Source organism: Eretmochelys imbricata, chromosome 1 (genome assembly GCF_965152235.1).
Source record: "Eretmochelys imbricata isolate rEreImb1 chromosome 1, rEreImb1.hap1, whole genome shotgun sequence".
NCBI lineage: Eukaryota > Metazoa > Chordata > Testudines > Cheloniidae > Eretmochelys > Eretmochelys imbricata.
Genome location: NC_135572.1, coordinates 97,130,725 through 97,153,017, shown reverse-complemented (window position 1 = coordinate 97,153,017; position 22,293 = coordinate 97,130,725). Strand labels below are relative to the sequence as shown.

Genomic DNA, 22,293 nt, shown 5'->3' with positions numbered 1-22,293 from the left:
GCCTGCCGGCTGATTCCACATTAATGGTTCTGTGATTCCCTCTGAGTTCTCCCACAGCCTCCTCAGCTACCAGGAGCGGCATCCTCAGGGGCTCTATGAGCTCTCCATGCTGAGGGATGTCAAAGCTTCCCGGAGCTTTGAAAGGGGAGGGGTGTGTGCCTGCAGGGCAACCGAGTTCAAATCAGTGAGCAGAGCAGTCACGGTGGGCATTGTGGGATACTGGGGGAGGCCGGTTATATTGACATAACGGACAGTAGCACCTACACTGGTGCATTGGTGCTTTAACTTTGCTGCAAAAGGCTTTATGCCTCTCGTCGAGGGGGCTTCATTTTGTCGGCAAAACAGCAGAGTTCTTCTCCCGAAAGTAGCTTTGTTGTGTGTACACCTCTACTGTTTTGTTGGCAAAAGCTGCCTTTTGCCGACAAAACTGTGTCGTGTAGACAAGGCCCTAGTGTAACACTAGATAGAGAGTATAGGCAGTGGAAGAGGCAGTTTTCATGAGAGGCTTCAGACAGGGATTGGGGTACAATGATAACCTCAAAAAAGTGACTAGAAGGTACACCAATCCCTGTCTGAAACTTCAAAGAGCATGAAACAATGGGTCTGAGAGGTGGGAAATGCTCCAGTCATCTCACTCAGAGCCCTTTGCCCTATGACTTGTGCAGCCATGGAATTAGGCATTTTTCTAAAATGTCACAAAATTCAGTATTTTTGCTGTAGAATTCATTATTTTGTTGTAACCAGGCACCTGGCAATTTTCTCTCTCCCTGCCCTGCTGGGACCTGCCTACAACTGTTTCTTATTTTGCATTTTACCCACAGAGAGTAATCAGTTGGATTACAGTATAATGCTCAAATAAATCTGTTAGTCTTTAAGGTGCCACCGGACTCCTTGTTGTTTTTGTGGAAACAGACGAACACGGCTATCCCCTGATACTTGGATTACAGTGTGTGTTCTGGCACTGTTCTACAGAGCCAGGCTGGAGGCAGGTTGATGAGCTAGAGCTGGTGTACAATTTACATCCAGAAAACAGGTGAGCAAGCTATGCAACTAGGTGGTTTAGTCCCTCGGCCCGCACCACTTCCTGTAGCCCCCATTGGCTTGGAGTGGCGAACCGCGGTCAGTGAGAGCTGTGATTGGCCGAACCTGCGGACGCGGCAGGTAAACAAACCGGTCTGGCGCGCCAGGGGCTTTCCCTGCACAAGCGGTGGACCGGCTTTGAGAACCACTGGTTTAGAGAATAGAGCAAACACTGAGGCTCAAGGATTTTGAGAAGATAAACTGCTGAAACTGACTATAAGTTCCCACCTTAGTCCTGTATGCATTTGGGTGCGGGAGACAAGAATGGAGAAACAACAAATGAACACTGCAGCAGATTTTGGTCCCACTGTGCCACAGAGTACATGGGCCCCTGATTATTACTGTTGTTTATCTTTTGAGTCAGGTGCATATTCACACGGAGGGATGGGACTGCATTTTTTAAACAAGGCGCTTACGGATGCAGTGATAGACTCAGGCAGTTGCAGTGGTGGAAAGCTGGGGAGATGAATTGAAGCAGGAGGAAGGAGAGAGGCAAATATAATGCTACATCTTAAGAACAAAACAAAATAAAACTCCCCAAACATGTAATAGCTATAATAAGACATAAGCCTAGCTCCTCCCTGATTGGTTTACTTGTACATTTTCTCTCTTTCCCCCACCCTCCATACTTTGTCCTCTTCTCAGATTATATGATCTTCATTTTATGGGAATGTGCTTGCAAAGGCTGTAGTGCATTTTGGTTCCTACCATAATCTAAATGACAACCTGCAATAATAACAACTAATAGCACAAACCCAGATCTGTTTAAAAAAAATACTGCATGAGTCTGATCTTGAAAAGTATATACTGAAACCTTCTTATGAGGACCATAGAACCATATATGATTTTTCCTTGAAGACTTTTACTAAAGTGAAGATCGCGGAGTACACTGTATTCTCTGATTGAGAACTTGAATGTGGAACTTGAGTTCTAGTCAGTAAATGGTCAACCTTGAGAGACGGAATGATATCACTGAAGCAATTTTAGGATTTGTTTACGTGGGAAAGTTTCACCAGATGAACGAATTAATTAAATGGGTGCAAAGCTCCATGCGGACATTTACTGTAGTTTAACAGACAATTTTGACTTAGCTCCCAATTACTTAAATTAAATTGAAAAAAACCATTTAAAACGACATAAGCGTGTCCACACTGTGGCATGCACCAGTTTAACTAAATCAGTGTGAGGCCTGGCCTATGCTTAAAATTGAGGTTGGCATAACTACAGTGCTCAGGGGTGTGAAAAATCTACACCCCGAACCCTGTAGCTACGTTGACCTAACCCCCAGTGTAGACACAGCTAGAATGCTTCCGTTGACCTAGCTACTGTCACTCAAGTAGATGGTGTTCCCATAGCACTGGAAAAACCTTTTCCATTGCTATAGACTGGATTGGCACTATGAGGTTATGCCGGCATAGCTACAGTGATATAGCCGTGCCTCCATAGTCCCCATAGTACAGACATGGCCTAAATTCACACCTTAGGCTAAGCTGTTTTATGTAGGCAAACCCTTACATTGCTTCACTTTTCCAACCCAGGACCATCTGGAATAAGGTATACTTAGCAGATTACTATAACTAAGGAGAGTTATTAGAATTTATAATGGCCCCGATGTGGTGGGTTTATGAATTTGTTTGGACGATATGTTTGTTTGCAAAATCAGTTGCTTACTTGTATCTTGGAAGTTCACATCATTTCCATTGTATGCATTCTTCAGTTTGTTAGTCATGACTCTTAGGGCCATGATTTGTTGCCGTATGAAGGTGTCAGGCCTTGTGATGTCCACATCTACTTCGGGATTGTTGATCTGGTTGGTCAGCCCATCATTCATAATCTCAGGCAGGTATCTAGACAGCAAAATGAACAATTGGCTCAGTATATAATGTTTTATGGAAATGCGGACCATAGTGCAAATTCTATACTAAGCAATTTGACAGTATTAACTGTCTTTAACATTTCTTATAAAAATATTTAGAAAACTACTTTGTCAGTTTTACAGAGTCTAACAGCTACTGTTCTTTTTGAAGAGCTTCGACATATGGAAACAAAGAAGAGTTAACGTCATCTGAATGGTTAACTCTGCACACTATCAGCAAGTGCTCTTGCCTCTGAAAACCACAGCTGAGATTTACTAGTATAGTGTAAAACTCTAAATGGCCAGATCCTCGCTAATGAAAACTAGGTTCCATTGACGTCAGAGGAGCTACATTATTTAGCCCAATATTATCTAGCTGATTATCTAGCCCAATATTCCTTTGTACTTTTTTTATTTTTATCTATCTTGTTATGTAAAAATAGTTTCTATCGCATATAGATCATTTGCAATGACAACTTTGGTCAGCTGTTGAAAGAGACGTGTTATTAATCTTTTCCTCTAAACCCTTTTCTCCGACCTCCTTTCTTAATCATTGTGGGCAACCCCAATATCTTGCCCATCACACAGGCCCATAAGCTGGGCATCATCTTCAATTCAGACCTCTTTCTAGGTCCTTGCCTCTAAGCTATGTCTAAATTTTGCCAATTCGTTCTGCTTAGTATCTCTAAGATAACATCTGTCCTATACATCCATGCAGCTAAAACTCAACATCATCTCATGTTTCAATTACTGCAACACCCTTTTCTCTGGCTTTGACAAATGGAATCTTGCACCACTCACATTCATTCAGAATGCAGCTGCAAAGACCATTGTCCTAGCCTGTCTCTTTGACCAATCACCCCTCTCTTTGCACGCGTCCCTCCATGGGTTCTCCCTTCTCTATCATATCAAACATAAGCTACAGGTCTTCACTTTCAAGGCCCTTCATGCCCCATCCCAATCAAGATGTTGACTCCCACTTCTAATCAGCCCACACATGCTAGGCTCCATTGCCCATTTGTTACATTTTTATGCTTTCCCTCATGCTTCTCCCCATGCTCAGGAAGAGCTTCCAGTACATAGTCACAAAACCATGTTGTTCTCCTCCTTCAAATGTTTCCTTAAAACTCTCCTTTGCTGTGATGTCCAAAAAAAAACTTGATAACAATTAGACTGCTGGTACTATGATCCCACTACCTGTCAAACTTACCAATATTGCCTCATTGTGTTCTTGTATGCCCCTGGTTGTTTCTTGTCTTATACTTAGATTGTAAGCTCTTTAGGGCAGGAACTGTCTCTTTGCTGTATTTGTGCAGCATCTAGCAAATAGTCCATGACTAGGGCTCCTAGGCAGTATGGTAATACAAATTATTATTATTGTTATTATTGTTATTGTTATTATTAATAATAACAATACTAATAATTTGTATTACAACAACAACAACAACAATAATATATAATAGCTGTTGTTTAATTTGGAGATATATCTGAACACTAAGGACCTGACTTCAGTTCTCTAATGGACTGACAAACTCCCATAAGAGATAAGGACCTGTCACTTCCAGAACTAAATGCAAAACTAATTTCTTCAGTTCAGCTGCTTGCTCTATCTTTGACACAAACATAAACAAACAAACAAATTAATATCTTATAAATGAACCCAGAAATTTCTCCTAAGGCCGAGAAGGAAAGAGTTAAAATAGAAAAAACAATAATCATCTTTCTTTCTATGTAGTAGGTGCTCAGATTCTACAGTGGTGTAGGACCAATAGACAGAAAGAGGCTGTAAGACAATAAGATTCTTTCCCCAGGAGAAACAACCAGTTACTAGCTAAAAGTGATTTTAAGTCTAAGTATTTATTTTGAATACTCTGCATCAGAATTCCTGTTCATGACTGATGATTGTTCTGCTAATTATCTGATTCAATCCATGAGAAGCAGTGTTTGGCTATGAAATATGATGCATCAAATTGCAATGACTGATTTATGTTTGACTTCTTGTCTTATTGTGTAATAAAAGTAGAACCTAGTTTATGTGATATACTGAGTCCTGAGTAAGTTTTCTATATGGAAAGCATATGAGTTATTTTGGAAGTTTAATGTAATAAGAGTTTTCTGGTATATTCTTTATTTAGGATGAATAACAAGTTTCAAATTCTGTAAATGGATCTGTGTGGCGGACCCTGGACCCACCCAGAGATCAGCTGACTTCAAGGGGATGTCAAGTGGGCCTAGTTGTGCTCTTTCACCATAATTCATTTTAAAATCACCTGTAGAATCAGATTCACTCCAAGAACAGCCATGACATTCACAAAATGTTGGTTTGCTCTGCTATGATTGCTAGGACTTGAAAAGAGTCAAATGAATTACACACACACACACACACACACACTTAAAAACTGTATTTGCCATAAGAAGGATGAACTTTCAAACAAAAGTGTTAAAGATATGAAATCAACAACTTTATTGCATTGGCTCTCCAAGATAAGACTTTATTCCAAAGGATGAAATATAGTGGCTACTGTGTGATACACTTTCAGTTTCAGAATGGGTTAGGTTTAATGATTCAGTGCCTAATTTTCAAGTTTGGGAGCCCAAAATTTGGCATCTAAATCTATCTTTAAGTGCCTAAATCAGATTTGAGGTGACTAAAATTATTATTTAGGTATCTTCATGCAGATTTAGTTGCTACACTTTAAGCACATACATCTTTAGTATTGCGCTGTCAAGCCACAGTTAGCAAAGAACTTAAGCATTTGTTAAATTTAAGCACACTTTAAGAAAGCCCATTGACTTCAAAGCATTTAAAGTTAGGTACATGCCTAAGTACCTCGCTGGATCAGGGCCTCAGTATTTACAGCACGTGAATGAAGTATTTAGATAATTGTTATCAAAGTGGCTCACCTGTTTTCTCAAAGGAAAGTCTCTTTTGAATGTAAAAAGCTAAACATTGCTACCCTTTCTTTAGACCAGGGATATAGAAGTTCAAAGTCCAAGATGTTTTTCGAGTGACATCTTCCCCCTGAATGACAGCCAAGCACATGTTCTTACAAAAGCATTTTGATGTGTATGTGGTAGGGTTAAGTCACCCAAAATTGGAAGCAGTGGCAGGAGACCATTTTTGACAGAAAATTGGCTGCAGGGTGGGCAAAGTTGTTCAAACACAGCTGCTTATGTTGCAGTTCTGAAAGTGGAGCTACCCCTTTGGGTATTAAGCTTTGCTGCTGCTCTTGCGGTTAACCATCCCTTTTGGTGCATGGTAATAATAACAACGATTCTAAATAAAAATGGAATGGGAGAGGCTAGCCTGGATCTGTGTCCGATTATTTCTCTCACCTCTTTGACAGATGAGAAGCTGGACATTACTGTTTATTTTCGATTTGTTTCTTGCTCAGATACAGCAGTAGTTTAGTGCCGTTTACATTTTCTAAAATCTTAACCCATTTCTTCATTCCTCTTCAGCCTTTCCATACTTCTTACTTGCCTCAGCAGGCATGACAAAAATGCTTTTTGGCACCTGTTATGCAAGTCCCACAAAGCTTGTTTAAAGTCCATTTTTTTTTTCAATATGCAGCTGATGTTCCAAAGTATTTTCTTTCTTTTCAAGACTAAAAATGGCTGATAATTCTTTTCAGATTGCTTACATAAACAAACCACAGTGGCCACTGAACAAAAATGGATGGGTTTTCCATTTCATGAATGACATCTGACTTAAAGGGCAGTGTCCTCCATCTTCTGCTGCTGCAGCAGCTGTTTACTTAACACTGGGAAATGCCACTCAGTAAGTGCTGTAGCTTTCATTGGTGTCTAGTCTTGTGAGGAAGACAAAACAAATGCAGCAGGGAGGTTCACTCAAGCTAGGATAATGGCAGACAAGCTTACCCGGCCTGCTAAGATAAAAAGGCACTTACAATTGGCTCACTTGGCCAAACAGACAACCCCATCTGTCTCTTTTCAAACATAGGGCAATCCCCAAAGGGACTGGTTAGTGTGTGTGTATGTGTGTGTAAAGGAAAAACAGCAGCAGCTGTGCTTAGGTGGGATATAAGGGAACACAGGGACTGGAAGGGAATGGTCCATCTGTCAAGAGCCTGGAAGGGGAGCCCCAGCAAAATTAGATTGGAAACCATACATTTATTAATAGAAACATTTTGTTTAGTTGCTGAGAGCTGGGCTTAATGCATTTTCTCCAATGGTGCTGAACATAGATGTCCACAATTAAGTGCAGCTGAAACAAAGCTGTTGTTAGAAATGGGCCATTTTCTTAGTATAGACAATGCTCTAGTGCCTCACTTCTTCCACCCAACACAGAGAGAGCCCGAACTCTATTGGACCAGGCAGCAGGTGCTTCCTCAGCTAAACTGGGTTCTGCAGGCGAAGGGAAGAGATGGTTGCGGCTGGCGGTAACTTCAGCATTGTACCATGGCATTTTGCTTGTCATGGTATTTGGGTATCTTAGTTTATTTCAAGGGCTAATAATTGGGGTTTGGTATAACTGAATACTAATGCCTGAGACTTCTACAAATTCCATCTTATCTTTCATAACAGTCATCTGGGTGAGCAGATCACCAAGTGTCATTGAGACCTCACGTGCATAGAGGATAACATTGTTACCCAAGTCTCTTGAATTTATACCCAAGATACTTTTTAAAAACAAACAAACAAACAACATTTGTGTACAAATTTTCATGACCATGAATATGAGATGTGATGGGGCAGCCTGCTGGGTACTTCTCAGAAGGGACTAGGTTTGACGTAGCTATCATTAACTTTGTTTCGGGCTATAAGGTTTTTTTAGAAATGGGATTCCATCCATCTCATAAATGTTCCCAGTTCCATACCATCCAACTCCCACCTCCTCTGCCCCAATATTTACATTTGACCTTACCAAACAAATGCTTTTTCTGTGTCAAGGGTCATCATCATAACAAGTGCACCCTTCCAGAAAGTCAAATGGATCATTCCTGTAACTCTGCATGTTATCTGCTAATTGGTGGCCTTGGATTAACCCCATCTGGTCTCACAGCAGTAGAGACATATCAGTGGATTTTAATAACTACAAGTGACCTTGGTGTTCTGCCTCTTTCAAAAGAAGGAATAGCTTCCATTTTCTATAACCTCAGTTTTATAACATACATTTTCTGGTATATGCAATGTTAGAAGGTGGATGTGTTGAATGAAACACAAGAGCCGATATGTATTTTGCAATTCTACAACTCTGTTTTCTTTGACCAGCAGCACCTAAGACACTGTTTTTTAAAAAATATTTTGTCTTTTGTTATATTTCCCTGTTCATTGCCTAGGTATCGCAGTACCTGGAGTGGCTCACAACTAAGAGTGCCAAACTCAGGTCAGACTGTTAGGCTACACTATGAGGCTTTTAGCGACATGGCTGTGCTCTCCTGCGGACAAAAACTTCCACCCCCCCATGAGTTGCAGCAACTTTGTTGGCAGGAGAGCACTCCTGCCGACAAAGCACTATTCGCAGTGTCGCTTTTTCATCGGGCAAACTTTTGTCATTCCGGGTGTGTTTTTTTTAACATCCCTGAATGATACAAGTTTTGCCGACAAAGTGCCAGTGTAGACAAACCCTTAGAAATCAGAAATTAGGGCAGCCACCACATTGCGTACTTAAGCAAAAAACTGACATCCACTGAGCAAAACTATGCTACAATCAAGGAAAATGCTATGCAACTGTCTGGGCAGTTAAGCAGTTTAAACCCTATTCATATAACAAAAAGTTCACTTTAGTAAGTGACCCTGCCCCACTCGCATGGCTACACTGAGCTCAAGGAACTCTAGATTACTTCTTCGAAGTCTAGCCCTTCAAGCATACGATGTTGACATAATTCATATCAAGGGGAAAGGAAATATTGTTGCAGATGCTTTATCGAGAATAGGGAATCCTTAAGATCTATTCAGAAGTGTCAGTGACACCCCTTTCATACATCAGCCTTTCGTGCATCGGCGAGTGTGTGTGGGGGGGCCTCTAGGGAGGGGGTGAAGAGGCGCAAACAGCAGATGGGGGGGCCCCTCAGGGGAGGGAGTGTAATGGCACAAGCAGCGGGCGGGGGACCTTAGGGGAGGGGGACGAGCAAGAGCAGGGCCTGGGGCAGAGTGGAGGTGGAGCATAGGTGGGAGGAGGCCAAGCAGAGGTGGGTCTCAGGGTCGATCATGGGATGGGCCACGGTCCGGGCGCTGGTGCCCCCTGTGCTTCTAGGGAGCTTCCTCTGCCCATGCCCTGAGAAGAGAGTCTAAGTGACTAGAGAGTCTAAGTGAAGAGAGTCTAACTGACTAGCAGACTATTACACTAGGGAATAGGCTACATGACCCAACTGTTTTTTTCCATCTTTAACTTCTGTGATTCACTCTGGAATTCAAAATCCATGCCTATACCTACCACGAGGGAAAAGGGAGGCCTAACACTAGCACGGGAGCCAAGGCAGAGAATAGGCAAGCATATGAATACAAAATCCAATCCTTTATTTACTAACAGGCCAGCTTCTGCTGCCCTTATTCATGCTGACTCGTACTTTATTGTAGATACTAGTCATCATGAGTAAGGGTACATTTTATGCTACAATAAAGAGGAATGACCTTGCTCTCTAGGGCATTGTCAAATTTCACATATCCTGTTAATTGCATTTCACTGACACTTGGAGTAATAGTTTCTCTTTTGTTCCAAGTGCAAGCCTTCCCATGATGTAAATATTGCAAAAGGAAGGCTGCAAGAGAATTGCTCCTTTGTAAACTCAAAAGAAAACCTACCCATTTTGGATGGACCAAATCCTGAAAATTTAGGACAATATCAAGCCCTTATCTGTAGAGGTGCCTGGGGAAAAAGGGAGCTGAGTGGTACTGGCCAGGCATGTAGCGGGACAGTTACCCCACTCTTGAGAGAAAAGGCCAGGCTGATTGGGGAAGCAGCCACAGCTGGGGCCATGCCCCAATCAGGCCACAGCTGGCCCTATAAAAGGGCTGTGAGGCAGGAGCTATGTCAGTCTCTCTCTAGGGGTGGGGAGAGAAGGACCTAGTTGCCTGGGAGCAGGGTACCGGAGGTAGAAAAGTGCTGGGGAGTGGCAAGGGATGCTGCAGCCTGGCAACTCACCAGGCTGCAGGCCTTGTTCAAGACCTAAAGAGAGATAATAGGCTGCAGGTCCAACCCCTGTCTTGCCAGTGATGAGTGGTTTACAGACTGCAGTCTGCCCCAGTGAATGGAGGATAGATGATGACTGGCAGTAGCCACTGAGGCAAGGTGGGGATAGAGGGTTGGGGGTTCCCCTGGGAGAGGAGACCCAGAGTGTGGGGGCACTGCCAGGGGGCAGCACCCCAAGGTAAAGGGGCACTGGGGTCTGGGAGGGACATGGGGCCAGTGTCAGGTGAGACACTGGCCAGGAGGAGGTGTGCCATTGCTGGAGAGCTAATTCCTGACATGACCAGCAGGAGGTGCTGGACCTGTGAGTCTTTGCTTCACTACAAGGCATGTAGGACAAAAGACTAGAATTGCTCAAGGAAACCAAGAATGATTTTAGCAGGCATGCTTTAGGGCTCTTTTCAATAGGAGCAGCATGCAGTCTTTATTAATGTGTGCTTCATGGAGCAACACACACTAGCTAGCTTCCTTTTGACAGCAGAGCACACCTGCATGGGGTTGTAACTTTTGAAGAACTGCTACAATAATAGCGATTGTGGAGGAAGGTGATTTCAAATTTTACTCTCACACAGTCCTTTTAAGATGAACCTAGTAATACATGACATGGCTACAGCACCACTGCATGTAGTTATATATAAACGTTCCTGATATTGTTCTGTTAGCTGCCATTTACCTCCCTCACAGGCTTCAGGGGGAATGGGGATGGGGTCTAACAGCTAAGCATAAAGAAAAAAATACTCCTGGCTTTGGAGAGTAGATTTATACCAGTTCTTATCAAATCGCGGTCCATGGACAACCCACAGTTTGCAGAGCCCTTTGGGCTTGTCTGCAAAATGAAACTTTTGACAATTAAGCAGTAGGGGATTAAGACATTGGGAGGGGAGGTGGGTCCATGAGGTAATCTTTCTCTTAGAAAGTATCTTGCACAATGGAGAAGCTGACATACGCTGACTTATGACCTATTAATTTTTTTCATAGTTGCATCTTAGGCTATGTCTACATTAGGACTTTGGTTGCTAAAACTTTTGTTGGTTGGGGTGTTCTTTTCATATCCCTGACCAACATAAGTTTCACCAGCAAAAGCGCCAGTGTGGACAGCGCTATGTTGGGAGGAGAGTGTCTCCCACTGTCACAGCTACCGCTGCTCATTGAGGGTGGCTTCGTTATGGCAATGGGAGAGCTCTCTCCCACCGGCATAGAGTGGCTACACAGGATACCTTACAGCTGCAGCAGTACAGCTATGCCTAAGTTTCATAGTGTAGACATAGCTTCAGACAAAAGACATCCTGTTCAGTTCAAATTTGAACTGGTTTGTTGCTGTTTCTGTGGCTGTCTAATTTTCATCCACAAGCTTGTTTCCACAAATAGGTAATGGTTAACAAATCTACAAGGTGTGCTAGAAATTGTATCCCAGCAGTACGGAACTGCATTCATTGGGCACTCAGGACTAGAACTGTGCAAAGGACTGAATTTTTGGTTTGCCAGCAGTTTAAAAAAATCAAAGAAAAAATAAATTCAGGTCAACCTGACCAAAATTTGTCACAATTTTTTTCTTTCATGTATGAAATACATTGTTCAACCCAAAACAAAGTGTTTTGTTTCTATTTCAGGCATCTTTAAACATTTTTAAATATAAAAAGCAAAGGTAATTTGGAAATGAAGGACGAGATTCACCAGGAGACTTAAGTGCCATTCACAAAATCGAGGAGGAGCAGATAGTGCTGCCACCCCTTTACAGCCGATAGCTTTGAAATAACAACTTGAACTAAAGTTCCCCCATCCCAGCTGAGTGCCCCAACTACTCAGCTTTTGAAATGGGCATCTGTCAACTCTCCTGTTGAAGCCATTCCACTTTGTATAATTAATTAAATAGTCATTGGATCAGAGCATGAGTGACTCTCTAGCCTGCTGGTTAGGGCTCTCATGGGTGGGGGGACATCCGTGTGTTCCAGTTCCAGTGAAAAACCACCACAGTTTGGGTCTAGGGTTTATCATTCTTCCTCACCTAAATCCCCTAAGAATTTAGCTTTAAAAAAATCAAAATGTTTCAATTTGGAAAGGTAAAAAAATAAAAACCTTTTCTTCCTGACCAAAACAATTTGCCAAAATCAACACAAATTCATGAAATGTTTTGGTCAACCTGAATCTGTATTTTTAGGTGAAAGTTTTGGCCAGAATATTTTGCCTAGCCCTACTCAGAACCCATAGCTCTTCCCTTCACCCCAGCAGCACTCATAGCTGTTGCTAAACCAAATTGTAACCTTCCCTCAATATGCTCCCTGATCCAACCTGTCCATCACTTTCTCAACAATGTCTAGACACATCTGTTTCCCACTTGCTGACTCAATCTGTGAATTTAGCAATCTTCCAGCAACAGTCCTGCCACAAAGTAGTGACCCAACCTGACTTCAAAGTTGAAAAATTGCTGAAATATGACAGCAGATGCCTAAAGCCACAGTTCCACAATGATGCGGTGTAAGGTCAAGCCTTCCATATGAGGCAACTAGGAAGGTTACATTTATTATATCCAGGCTATTTTTCAGTTTTACTCAACCAATAACCAAAAGGATCGCCAATAAATAGTAAAATAGAGCTGAAATTCCAATATCTGCTATATCCTAAGAGAAGATCCCAAGTGTAAATTGCTTCACTGTTTGTCGGTCACTACACAGGGACACTAACAAGTGCTAACGGGCTCTTTGAGATCTCAGAATAAATAATCCACCTGGAATCTAACTAATGAATAGTCTCCATGTTCAAATCCTGACACAATGTGCGCATTCACAATGACTCACACTCTAGATTTAATGGCACCTTGATGGTAAGTGCTCCCAGCTACTAGCTTTCCTTGGCAATTACTTGTTCTGCCCTATTTCCATTTCATCGCTGTAAGTGGTTTTATAAACAAGCCTTAGAACACATAACCAGCTAACCATTCCAAGGCCAGATGTGGAATTAGTATGCTACTATATGGGGAGGAGTCTTCCTCACCTAGCTTTGGTATGGCCATTCCAGCAGTCCTCTTCATTTGACATGCCAGCTGTCACTCTTTCATCCTTGCAGATAGTATATGGTAAAGCTGACCAGAACTTTTTTGAAAGCTTCAGTTTTTCTTTAATGTCTGTTACCTGATCAAGAGACAAGAGGCATACTTGGTTAAAGAGGACATCCATACTCAGTCATTTTTAAGAAAAGAGTGTTTAATTCCATACTACTTGATGGTAGAGGTTAAGATCAATGGTACTAAAAGTCAAATTCCTGTACTTCCGAGCAAGGCACATTGCATTTGGGTTGAGTAAGCACGAATAATCCAAGACACCTTTAACTCACTCTTCCTCAAGATAGATGTTTTTAAACAGAGAGAACATTTTGTTCTTCCCTATTCTCCTTTTTGACTGAAGGGTTCTAAATTTCATCCTCCCAAGCACCAATCTGCATGGTATTCTAATAAATGCCAATTCAATAAAACAGTGTTTCATCAGATACAATGTCTCACCCACTGATCTACTTGGTTTTTGTAAATTGTCTAAATAATTATATTTAATTCTACATGTCTAGCTTCTAATAACTGTTGAACTGGTAGTGAACATATGCAAAGTACCCAAAAGCTGTGAGTAAAATGCAATAGATTTGGATATCTGAGGCTGAAAAGACTATATATGTGTGTACACATGTATCCATCTATATAACTAGAGTCAGATAGATATTTATATGTAGGCCTCAACTTCAAGAACTGATAGGACAGTTTTAGAACAGGTTGCTGAAGTTGCAAGCTCGCTCCTGTGCAAGAGATTGCACCAGTTGGTATAAGCCAGAAAACCAGTGCAAACTTGCTTTCAACATGCATTTGATGAATGCTCAGACTAAAATGTTATCAGTTTTTGTTTTGCATTTGGTTTACAAGAGCAGAATCTATAAATGTAGCTAAAGGGTAGGTTACAAAAGATTAATGATATCATTGGGCCTGCAATGGCTGTTCTTATGGAAACAGATACATTTCATATGAAATGTAATAGGATTATGGGGAACTTGTTGAATAGCTTTCAAAGGAAATCACTGAGTTTTATTCTTTAAAAAACAAGAAATAAAAGCTCTCTGTTGTTCCATTCAGTTTTAAGATAGGCTTTTCAGTGGTTAAGGTAGAAGATTGTAGTTGGCTATTTATCTCTTTTCTCTTTTGTTTTGAAGACAGTGTAGCTCTCTGAACAAATGCCCCACATTGCTGTGTAATGCTGAAACTGTGAAATGTCACATTATACTGCAGGTGATAGAAACATCTGAGAATATTGCATCTGAAGTACTGTACACATTTTCAACGGTAACTGAGTAACCAAGATTCTAAATAAGTAGAAAAGTATTTTGCTGCATGACTTGTTGACAATGATTCCTGCAATGACAGAGATCTATATAAATCTACTCCAACCCTAGTTGTTTAGTTTTAGTATCTAAAACTAGATACACTGCAGCAGCATGTGCAAGCCTTTTAGCTCTCAACTGGGGAGCCCTTTCAAGCCAAAAACTTACACACCAGATTATCGACACTGGGCAAACCCTCAGCAACTCTGTAAATGGTGTTGAGTTAAATCAACACTGTACACTACAGAATATTATATTGATTTCTCCTGGTCCTTGCTGGACCTTTTGGGTCCCTTGAAGCAGAGGGCCTGAGAAGTGACCGGACAGGAATTCCTCCCACTCCTGTTTGTCTGGGACTGAGGGACAAAAACTGAGATTTACTAGTGACTCAAAAGGAAAAGGAGTACTTGTGGCACCTTAGAGACTAACAAATTTATTTGAGCATAAGCTTTCGTGAGCTACAGCTCACTTCACTGGATGCAACTCAGCTACTCAAGGCAAGCAGCTCTGTTAACCCCCAGCTGCTCCCACACCAAGGTGTAAATTCCACAGTGCAGTAGCTTGGATAAATTCTATACAACACTGTCTGGCTTGAAATGGGGGGAAAATAGGCTGCAGAAAGCAGTAACTATTCCAATAAACTCCAGGAGTTTAAATGCAATGGGAGAACATTTCTAATCTAATGGCTGTGACTAACTCTTTATTTAGGCTCACTGTGATGCCTGGTGTGCAGTTATTTACAGAAGTATTGCCACTGACAACATCAACGGTGAGCATGAACTCTCAGGAGGAGTGACTTATCTGAGGAATTCTGGTTCTGACCCCTGAAACTTAGATCTTGATACCCATATGAAAAAGAAGATGGCTGGTAATTTAGGACTGTACACTTTTTTTTAATTTTGAGTCACAATAGAGTAAATGTCCTTTGGAAGGGGCTTTTCTTTCATTCACCCCTTTCTGAAAGGCTTCCCTTCTGCTGTGCTAATCCTGAGCTTCCATCTAATTCTTAGTAAATTATCACAGTATGGTAAGGGATTTTAATGGAAGTCCCATGGCTCAAACCCTGGAGAAGGTTTTCAGAATATCCCTGTAAAAATGAACATGAGGGGTCCATCTCCATTGTTGTTTTTGCTGTTGTTGTACATGTACTCTCTGGGCATGCACGGCTTTATACTGCAGAGGAATGATGGATTATTAAACTTTATAATCATGGAGATTTTTCTGCACTACAAAAACAGACAAGACAAAGTAACAAGAGCCTGCATATAGCACTTTGCAAACATTAACTAATTATTCCTCACTGCTTTTCTCTGAAGTATTATTTTCTCTGAAGTATTGTAGATGGGGGAAATGACAGAGAAATTTACATGACTTGGCTAAAGCACAATCCTAGTTCTTATATAGCACTTTTTTCTATAGCTCTCAAAGCACTTTACAAAGGAAGTCCATATCGTTACCCCCATTTTACACACAGGTAAACTGAGGCATGGTGACTTGTCCAAAGTTGTATCAGTTGCCAAACCAAGAACAGAACCCAGGACTCCTAAACCCCAGTTCAGAGTATGACCCACTATACCACACCAGGAACCTGTGCTCTCCAATAACGTAGTCTCTTTCCTATCAGATACTTAAAAGAGGTGATATTGTAGTGCTGTAATCCCCATGGAATGGCAAATGTTTTGTTTCTAATGGTCCCTACTGCAGATACAATTTCTTAAAACTCAGATTATGTAAAGCTACACTCTAAAAATAAACATTTAAATTGTATTAGAATGGGGAGTGTGGTAATGAATATTTTCACTTGCTGGCTATGTCCTTCTCTAGCCCACTTTACTCTGACATTGCAGAGTGTTGAATAAGGGCATTCACACAACTCATCAAATCTTTTATTCTTTCATACCACTTTCCTGGAACTTCTGCTCATCTTTTTGAAGCATGGTAGCTATAGCTGGACTTGACAAGCTCAGCTGCCCAGCTGTTCTTCCCCCATGAAGCTAACCTTGACTTTGGATTTTCTGGAAGTACAGTGCCATTTGTGTTAGCCATTAGTGAAGGAGGAAATGGTGATACAAGCTACTTGAGGTTCCCTTTAAGAGACGGAGGATGATGGTCATGTTTATTACAGGAGTGGGTGGGTGAAATTTTGTGGCCCGCAAAGTACAGCAGGGTCAAACTAGATGATTGTGATGGTCCTTGCTGGCCTTAAAGTCTATGAATCTGTGTTCAGTCACATGGTGTGAAAGCTGAGTGGATCAGAGATATATTTTAAATGTAAGTCAAGTAGCCTTAAAATACTGCACAGAATTAGGGAGACATAATTCTATGGAATTCATAACATTTTCCTGTGGGTTTTGGGTGACTTTAGTTGTGAGGTCATCCCAACCACATCAACAGAGAGTCTCCTGTTAGTCGCCACAGTTATGTGTTCTCCACAATAAAGCTTTTGAATATTCTAAAAAATATTTTAAAAAAATACATATCAGATGTACAGTACCCCTAAGATGAGATAAAAGCCATTAAGGATTCAGCTAATATTTCTCACTTGTGGCTTATGAAGTCAGACTACTGTAGCCCACTTAGCGAGCTGTGGCTTTTTAAATTATTCCTTGGTATTTATTATTCTGTGTGCTTTTCATCTGAATTCAGGATTATCTTTCAAGCTCCGTTAGACTTTTATGAAAACATTTAAACAAAAGGCCTATGTAATTTTGATATTTTATATCGTCCCCTTCCACTCTTTCTAGCAGGGATTGGTATTCAAATATCTTTGAATGGAATTAATCTGATTCTTGCTTGTCAGACTCCAACATCTATTTTGAACAATTCATCCAAACATTATTTTGAAAGTGTTTATTTGAGTTGCAGCAGCTGTCTGTCATAAGAAAAGGGACTTACAAATTGCCACCCACAAAAAAGTTAGATTTCTGGTTCATTAGTGCATGTATATTTGGTGATAGGTTTGAAAATTGTACAAGGTTAGCCTGGTCCACCTCTGTAATTGTTAACAGAAAGAGTTACTGTGTGAGTGAGAGATTTTAAATGTTTGAGCATTAATTTAATTCAAGGGGATCTTTAAGTACTGAGAGGAAGGATTGACTTGTGATTAAAGGTATTGGCTTGGGACTCAGGAGATCTTGGGTCATTTCCTAGCTTTGCCAAAGACTTCCTATGTTACCTTGGGCAAGTCACTTAGGTACTATGGCAGATACTTGGGCATGTGTTTTATTCCATCCCTGTTCAGCAAAGCATCTGTTTAACTTTAAGCATGTTAGTCCCCTTGAAGTTCAAAGCATAAACTGAGGTAAGACACTACCATTCTGATTTTTCAACTTACCTTGTACACAAGATTACAAAGCAGTCAAGTATCAGGCCCTTAAATCTATAGGGAACACAATCCCAGAATGATTAGCTCCATCATAGAAAAACACCTGCTAACTCCAACTATTCAGAACAGATAATTTGGGTTAATTAAGAAATGTAATTACAAGAATAATAAAGGCCTGAAAACAAAATGATGGCATTTCATTAATATGGGAGACCCAGGAGAAATTTTTCCCAACTATTTTTGAATTATATAGTCACAGTTAGGAATTAACCACACAATCATCTGCTTTGGGTAACAGTCTGTTGAACATCATACAGGTCGTAACATGAGCAAGACTCAGGGATTGTTTTAAGAAGAAATGTTTCCTAGTACTCTTCCTCTCTGACATTTTTTGTGCCACCTTTTTATGGTTATTCTGCAAATTTCTAATGTTTTTGTATTTTAAATTTAAGTGGGAAGCTAAGTTTGCCTTTCTGTTGAAATACTCTCCCAAGTGAGGCCCAGAGAGTCTAAAGCAGTGATACTCAGACTGCAGGTCATGAGTCACAAGTGGCTCTTTATGTGTCTTCTGCGGCTCATTGCAGTACATGATATTAAAACATGGTGTGATTTAATTATTAACCAATCAGGATGCTTTTACTATGTTAACTAATTTAGTTATCAACTTGCAATAAATTTATTTGCTGTGAGAATTATATAGGCTAAATATTTCCTTTGTCATACCGTTTAAATATGACTATATAGATAGTACAATAGTAAAAGAAACAATGAATTCACACTACTGTGGCTCTTTTGGGTAATGTTGATCACTAACTGGCCTCCTGAGCCACTGAGGTCTGAGTATCACTGGCCTACACCCAAAATCCAGGGTTGGCTTTTATCCCTCTCAGCTCTGTGGGCAAACCTCTCACTAGTCACCAAGAGTTGTAGTGTCAGCAAGAGTAACTCTCTCACAGCTTTTTGGGCAAAATTCTGCACTTAAGTAAATAAAATGGTCAGAAAATGTTTTAAGCGGGTATGCTCCATAAAGTATGGTAGTGTAATTTGCACCCATTTGGGACCATGCCAATTGACACCAGCTGCAGAGCTGACCTTTGGTTGTCGCTGGGTGTGCAGAACAAATGTAACTTACATGCTGAGGAGGTAAAAGGGGAGATATAGCAACAAAACCAATTAAGAGGAAGGTGTAAGAGAAAGCAAGTGGCATTGCCACCAAATGTCAATTTGGTGCAAGTTACCATACTTGCAGCTCTTGCATGCAACATTTAACTCACACCACCAATTTAGGTCACTTTGGAGTTTTGGTTCTTATTATTTCTGGGTGAGAGATCACACAACCTTCTCCTCAGTACTAGTCAGACCAACACACTCAGACTTGTTCTCTCTCTCTCATACACACATAACATGCTTGCAATGATGCAGAGGTAATATAATAATGGGTATCTTGAGACTAGATTTATGTACATAAAGCCTGACTATTTAAGTCATGTATTGCGTAGTGAACTGCACATCCTATGTTGGTTAAATGGTAAGGGAGAAGGAATGCGCAGATCATTGTGATTTGATTTTTACTGTGTCATATAAGCCGAACACTGTCCATGAATTTCATACATTGATTTGGATTTATGGTCATTGGAGATTTAATTTGAAAGCATTCTGAAACTAATGGCCAGCAATTTTGTTTATAGCAACATATTCAGTATGCTTATGGCATGTACAGCGTGTCTGAATATTTATTATGTTTATGTCTATCATTATGGTGTGATATTAGGTATAAGAATAGAATGTCAAAAGCTTAAAAGTATATTACTGCTGAGTATTTTTAGTGACAATTGTTCACTAGCCATATAAACATACTGAATAAAAATGATACATGCACTGCTTTCCTTTGATTTCATTCAACTTCATTCTTACCAGCTTGGCTGAAATAAACTATTGATCTTATGATCTATATAGCTGTTTAGGGTGCACAGCCCATGGTGGTGCTTCTGTCAACAGCTATGACTGAATGAGACATCTTTAATTATAGTCTTTTATTTTGATTGTTTTTCAACCCTTACTCAGCCTTCCTTAGGCTGCCTTCTCCCCAATGCCCTTCACTCCCCCCCACAAAATCATCGCCTTCCTTAGTAATTAAATGGCAACTTCCACAATTTGAATTTTCCAATGATGCCAGCTGAAAGTGACCATGATAATGGGTAGAGGTTGTTTAATTTTAATAGAAATTAGGTTCCTGAGAGTCTGGACCAGTTAACCAGAGGTTTGTAAATTAACCTGTAGTTGAATTAATTGGAGGTCAGCTTCTGTATTTTGGTATTATCACTATCAGAGCTCATTGTGCCTAATTTTTAATGTATACAGTATAATGATGATGGTAAGAATTAATAAAAGAGCACCCCCTTAAGAACTGTAGACTGCAAAAAACTAAACCAAAAGTGGGTAGTTTTTGAGGTGGGGAAGGGCCCTGATCTAGCTTTAAAAACCGAGTGAGTTGAGAATTTGTTCTATCCAGGTTATTTCCATACATTATATTATTTCCTAATAAAAATACATTTAAAAGCCAAATGGTTGCTGAACCACACATAGCTGTGAATTATTTTCAGCCTTTAAAAAATAACTGTATATCGAGTTGATTCTGGAGGGATTATAAATCACAGGCTGGCAGATCGCCTGTTACAGCTGTATGTGTTCATGTGTGCATGTGGCCCCCTTTTGTGCTCAGAAGCCTTGGAGTCGCATAAGCCTCGAGATGGCACTATTGGTCAGCCTTTTCCACTTTCTTACAACCATATGCTACATACAAATTATTTCACCGAGAGTAAAATCATAGATTGTTCCACTGCATATAAAACTGACAACCCTGTTATTTTAAACTTGAAACTGACAGGCTCTTATTTTAATGAGGTCTGTCAGTGCCAAGGTTAACCAAAGCTTTATTTCCCTACAAAATGTTAAGGCCAGGGTTCTAAAAAAGGGGCTGTGAAATTTTGTGGTTATTGATACTTTCTCAGCATGCATGAGTTCTAAGAATTGCACCAGGATGCCTGTACAACAAATACTTGGGTTTTTACATGATTGACTTTGTAACTTAAAGCAGTCTAAAATTCTTCCAATAACTCCCTTATCATGATTCATGTTTCTGCAGAGACAAGGCGATGACAGCGCTTCTAATCAAGGAGAAATGGTAAATCAGTTTTAAAGCACAAATAGACACTTTGGTAATTTATAAAACAAAACTAATGAGCTAGGAGACATTCTAAAGCAAGAATGCTCTCCCCATAGTATTTAAAATGAAATGAAATGAAGGGAATTTGATCTGTGAGGAAAACTCACGTCTCCTGACAAGTAAAACTTAGGGACAGATTCTGCTCCTTTAATCATAGTAAGTAGAACAGTACTTGACTACTAATCCTGTTGAATTCATAGATCGGGGTGGGCAAACTTTTTGGCCCGAGGGCCACATCAGGGTTGCGAAATGGCATGAAGGGCTGGGTAGGGCCGGGTTTGCCTCACCAAACAACCTGGTGCTCGCCCCCATCTGCTCCCTCCCACTTCCCACCCACTGACTGCCCCCCTCAGAACCCCCGACCCATCCAACCCCCCCGCTCCTTGTCCCCTAACCACCCCCTATCCAACCCACACTGCTCCCTGTCCCCTGACTGACCTGACCACTATCCACACCCCCGCCCCCTGTCAGGCCCCCCGGGACCCTTGACCCATCCAACGCCCTGCACTCCTTGTCCCTGACCGCCCCCTCCTGGGACCCCGTCCCTAACTGACCCCCCCAGGACCCCACCCCCTATCCAACCCCCTCGCTCCCTCTCCCCCCCATTCTCCCTGTCTCCTGAACCCCCCCCCCCCCCGAACCTCCACCCCATCCAACCGCCCTCTTACCATGCCACTCAGAGCGCCAGGACAGGCTTATTGGAAAGCCTGTTAGGTGGGCGGGCGCAAGTGGCGCTGCTTGCAAGGCAGCGTAGCTGTAGGGGAGAGGGGATAGTGTGGGAGAAGCTGGGGGTTAGCCTCCCCGGCCGGGAGCTCAGAGGCTGGGCAGGAAGTTTGCCCACCTCTGTCATAGATTCTCGAAGGTGAAGATATGTAGGTTCCTAACTTCGACAGTTTTCAATCTTACTACTCAGCATGAGTAAAGGTGCAGAATCTCAAAAGCAGAGATGGGCTAGAAGTGTTAAATGCGGACAGGAGGTTGAACCCCCAAAGTTTCAGGGTCTTCAGATCCAGGTAACTGACTTGGGCCTATTTCTGTTAGAAAGAGAGACACTCTTTCCATTCTGAAACTGATGTTTTACAACAAGAGTTGGAGCTCATTATATAGTTTTAACTAAAATGATTTCCAGACAGGTATAGTTAAACTTTCACCTTTTATGCTGAGCAGGATAGCCATCTGTGGGCTAACAAATACTTGTGTCCAGTTTTATGTGCATGTTTCAGTGTTTGTGCAAGATGTTGGCCTGTCAACCCTGGAGACTAAAGCCATCTGTCTCGTCACAGAGCAGATCCAGCACT

The 22,293-nt window shown here is 41.2% G+C and overlaps 1 protein-coding gene across 1 annotated transcript in view; it reads right to left on the bottom strand.

Moving 5' to 3' along the window:
* Positions 1-22,293, bottom strand: part of GPC6 (glypican 6) — a 1,140,125-nt gene that overhangs the window by 2,888 nt on the left and 1,114,944 nt on the right. The window contains exons 7-8 of the mRNA XM_077807033.1: positions 13,080-13,216; positions 2,752-2,927 (exon numbers count right to left, since the gene is read on the bottom strand). Of these exons, the coding sequence (XP_077663159.1) occupies positions 2,752-2,927; positions 13,080-13,216 (313 nt within the window). The remainder of the gene's footprint in view (positions 1-2,751; positions 2,928-13,079; positions 13,217-22,293) is intronic.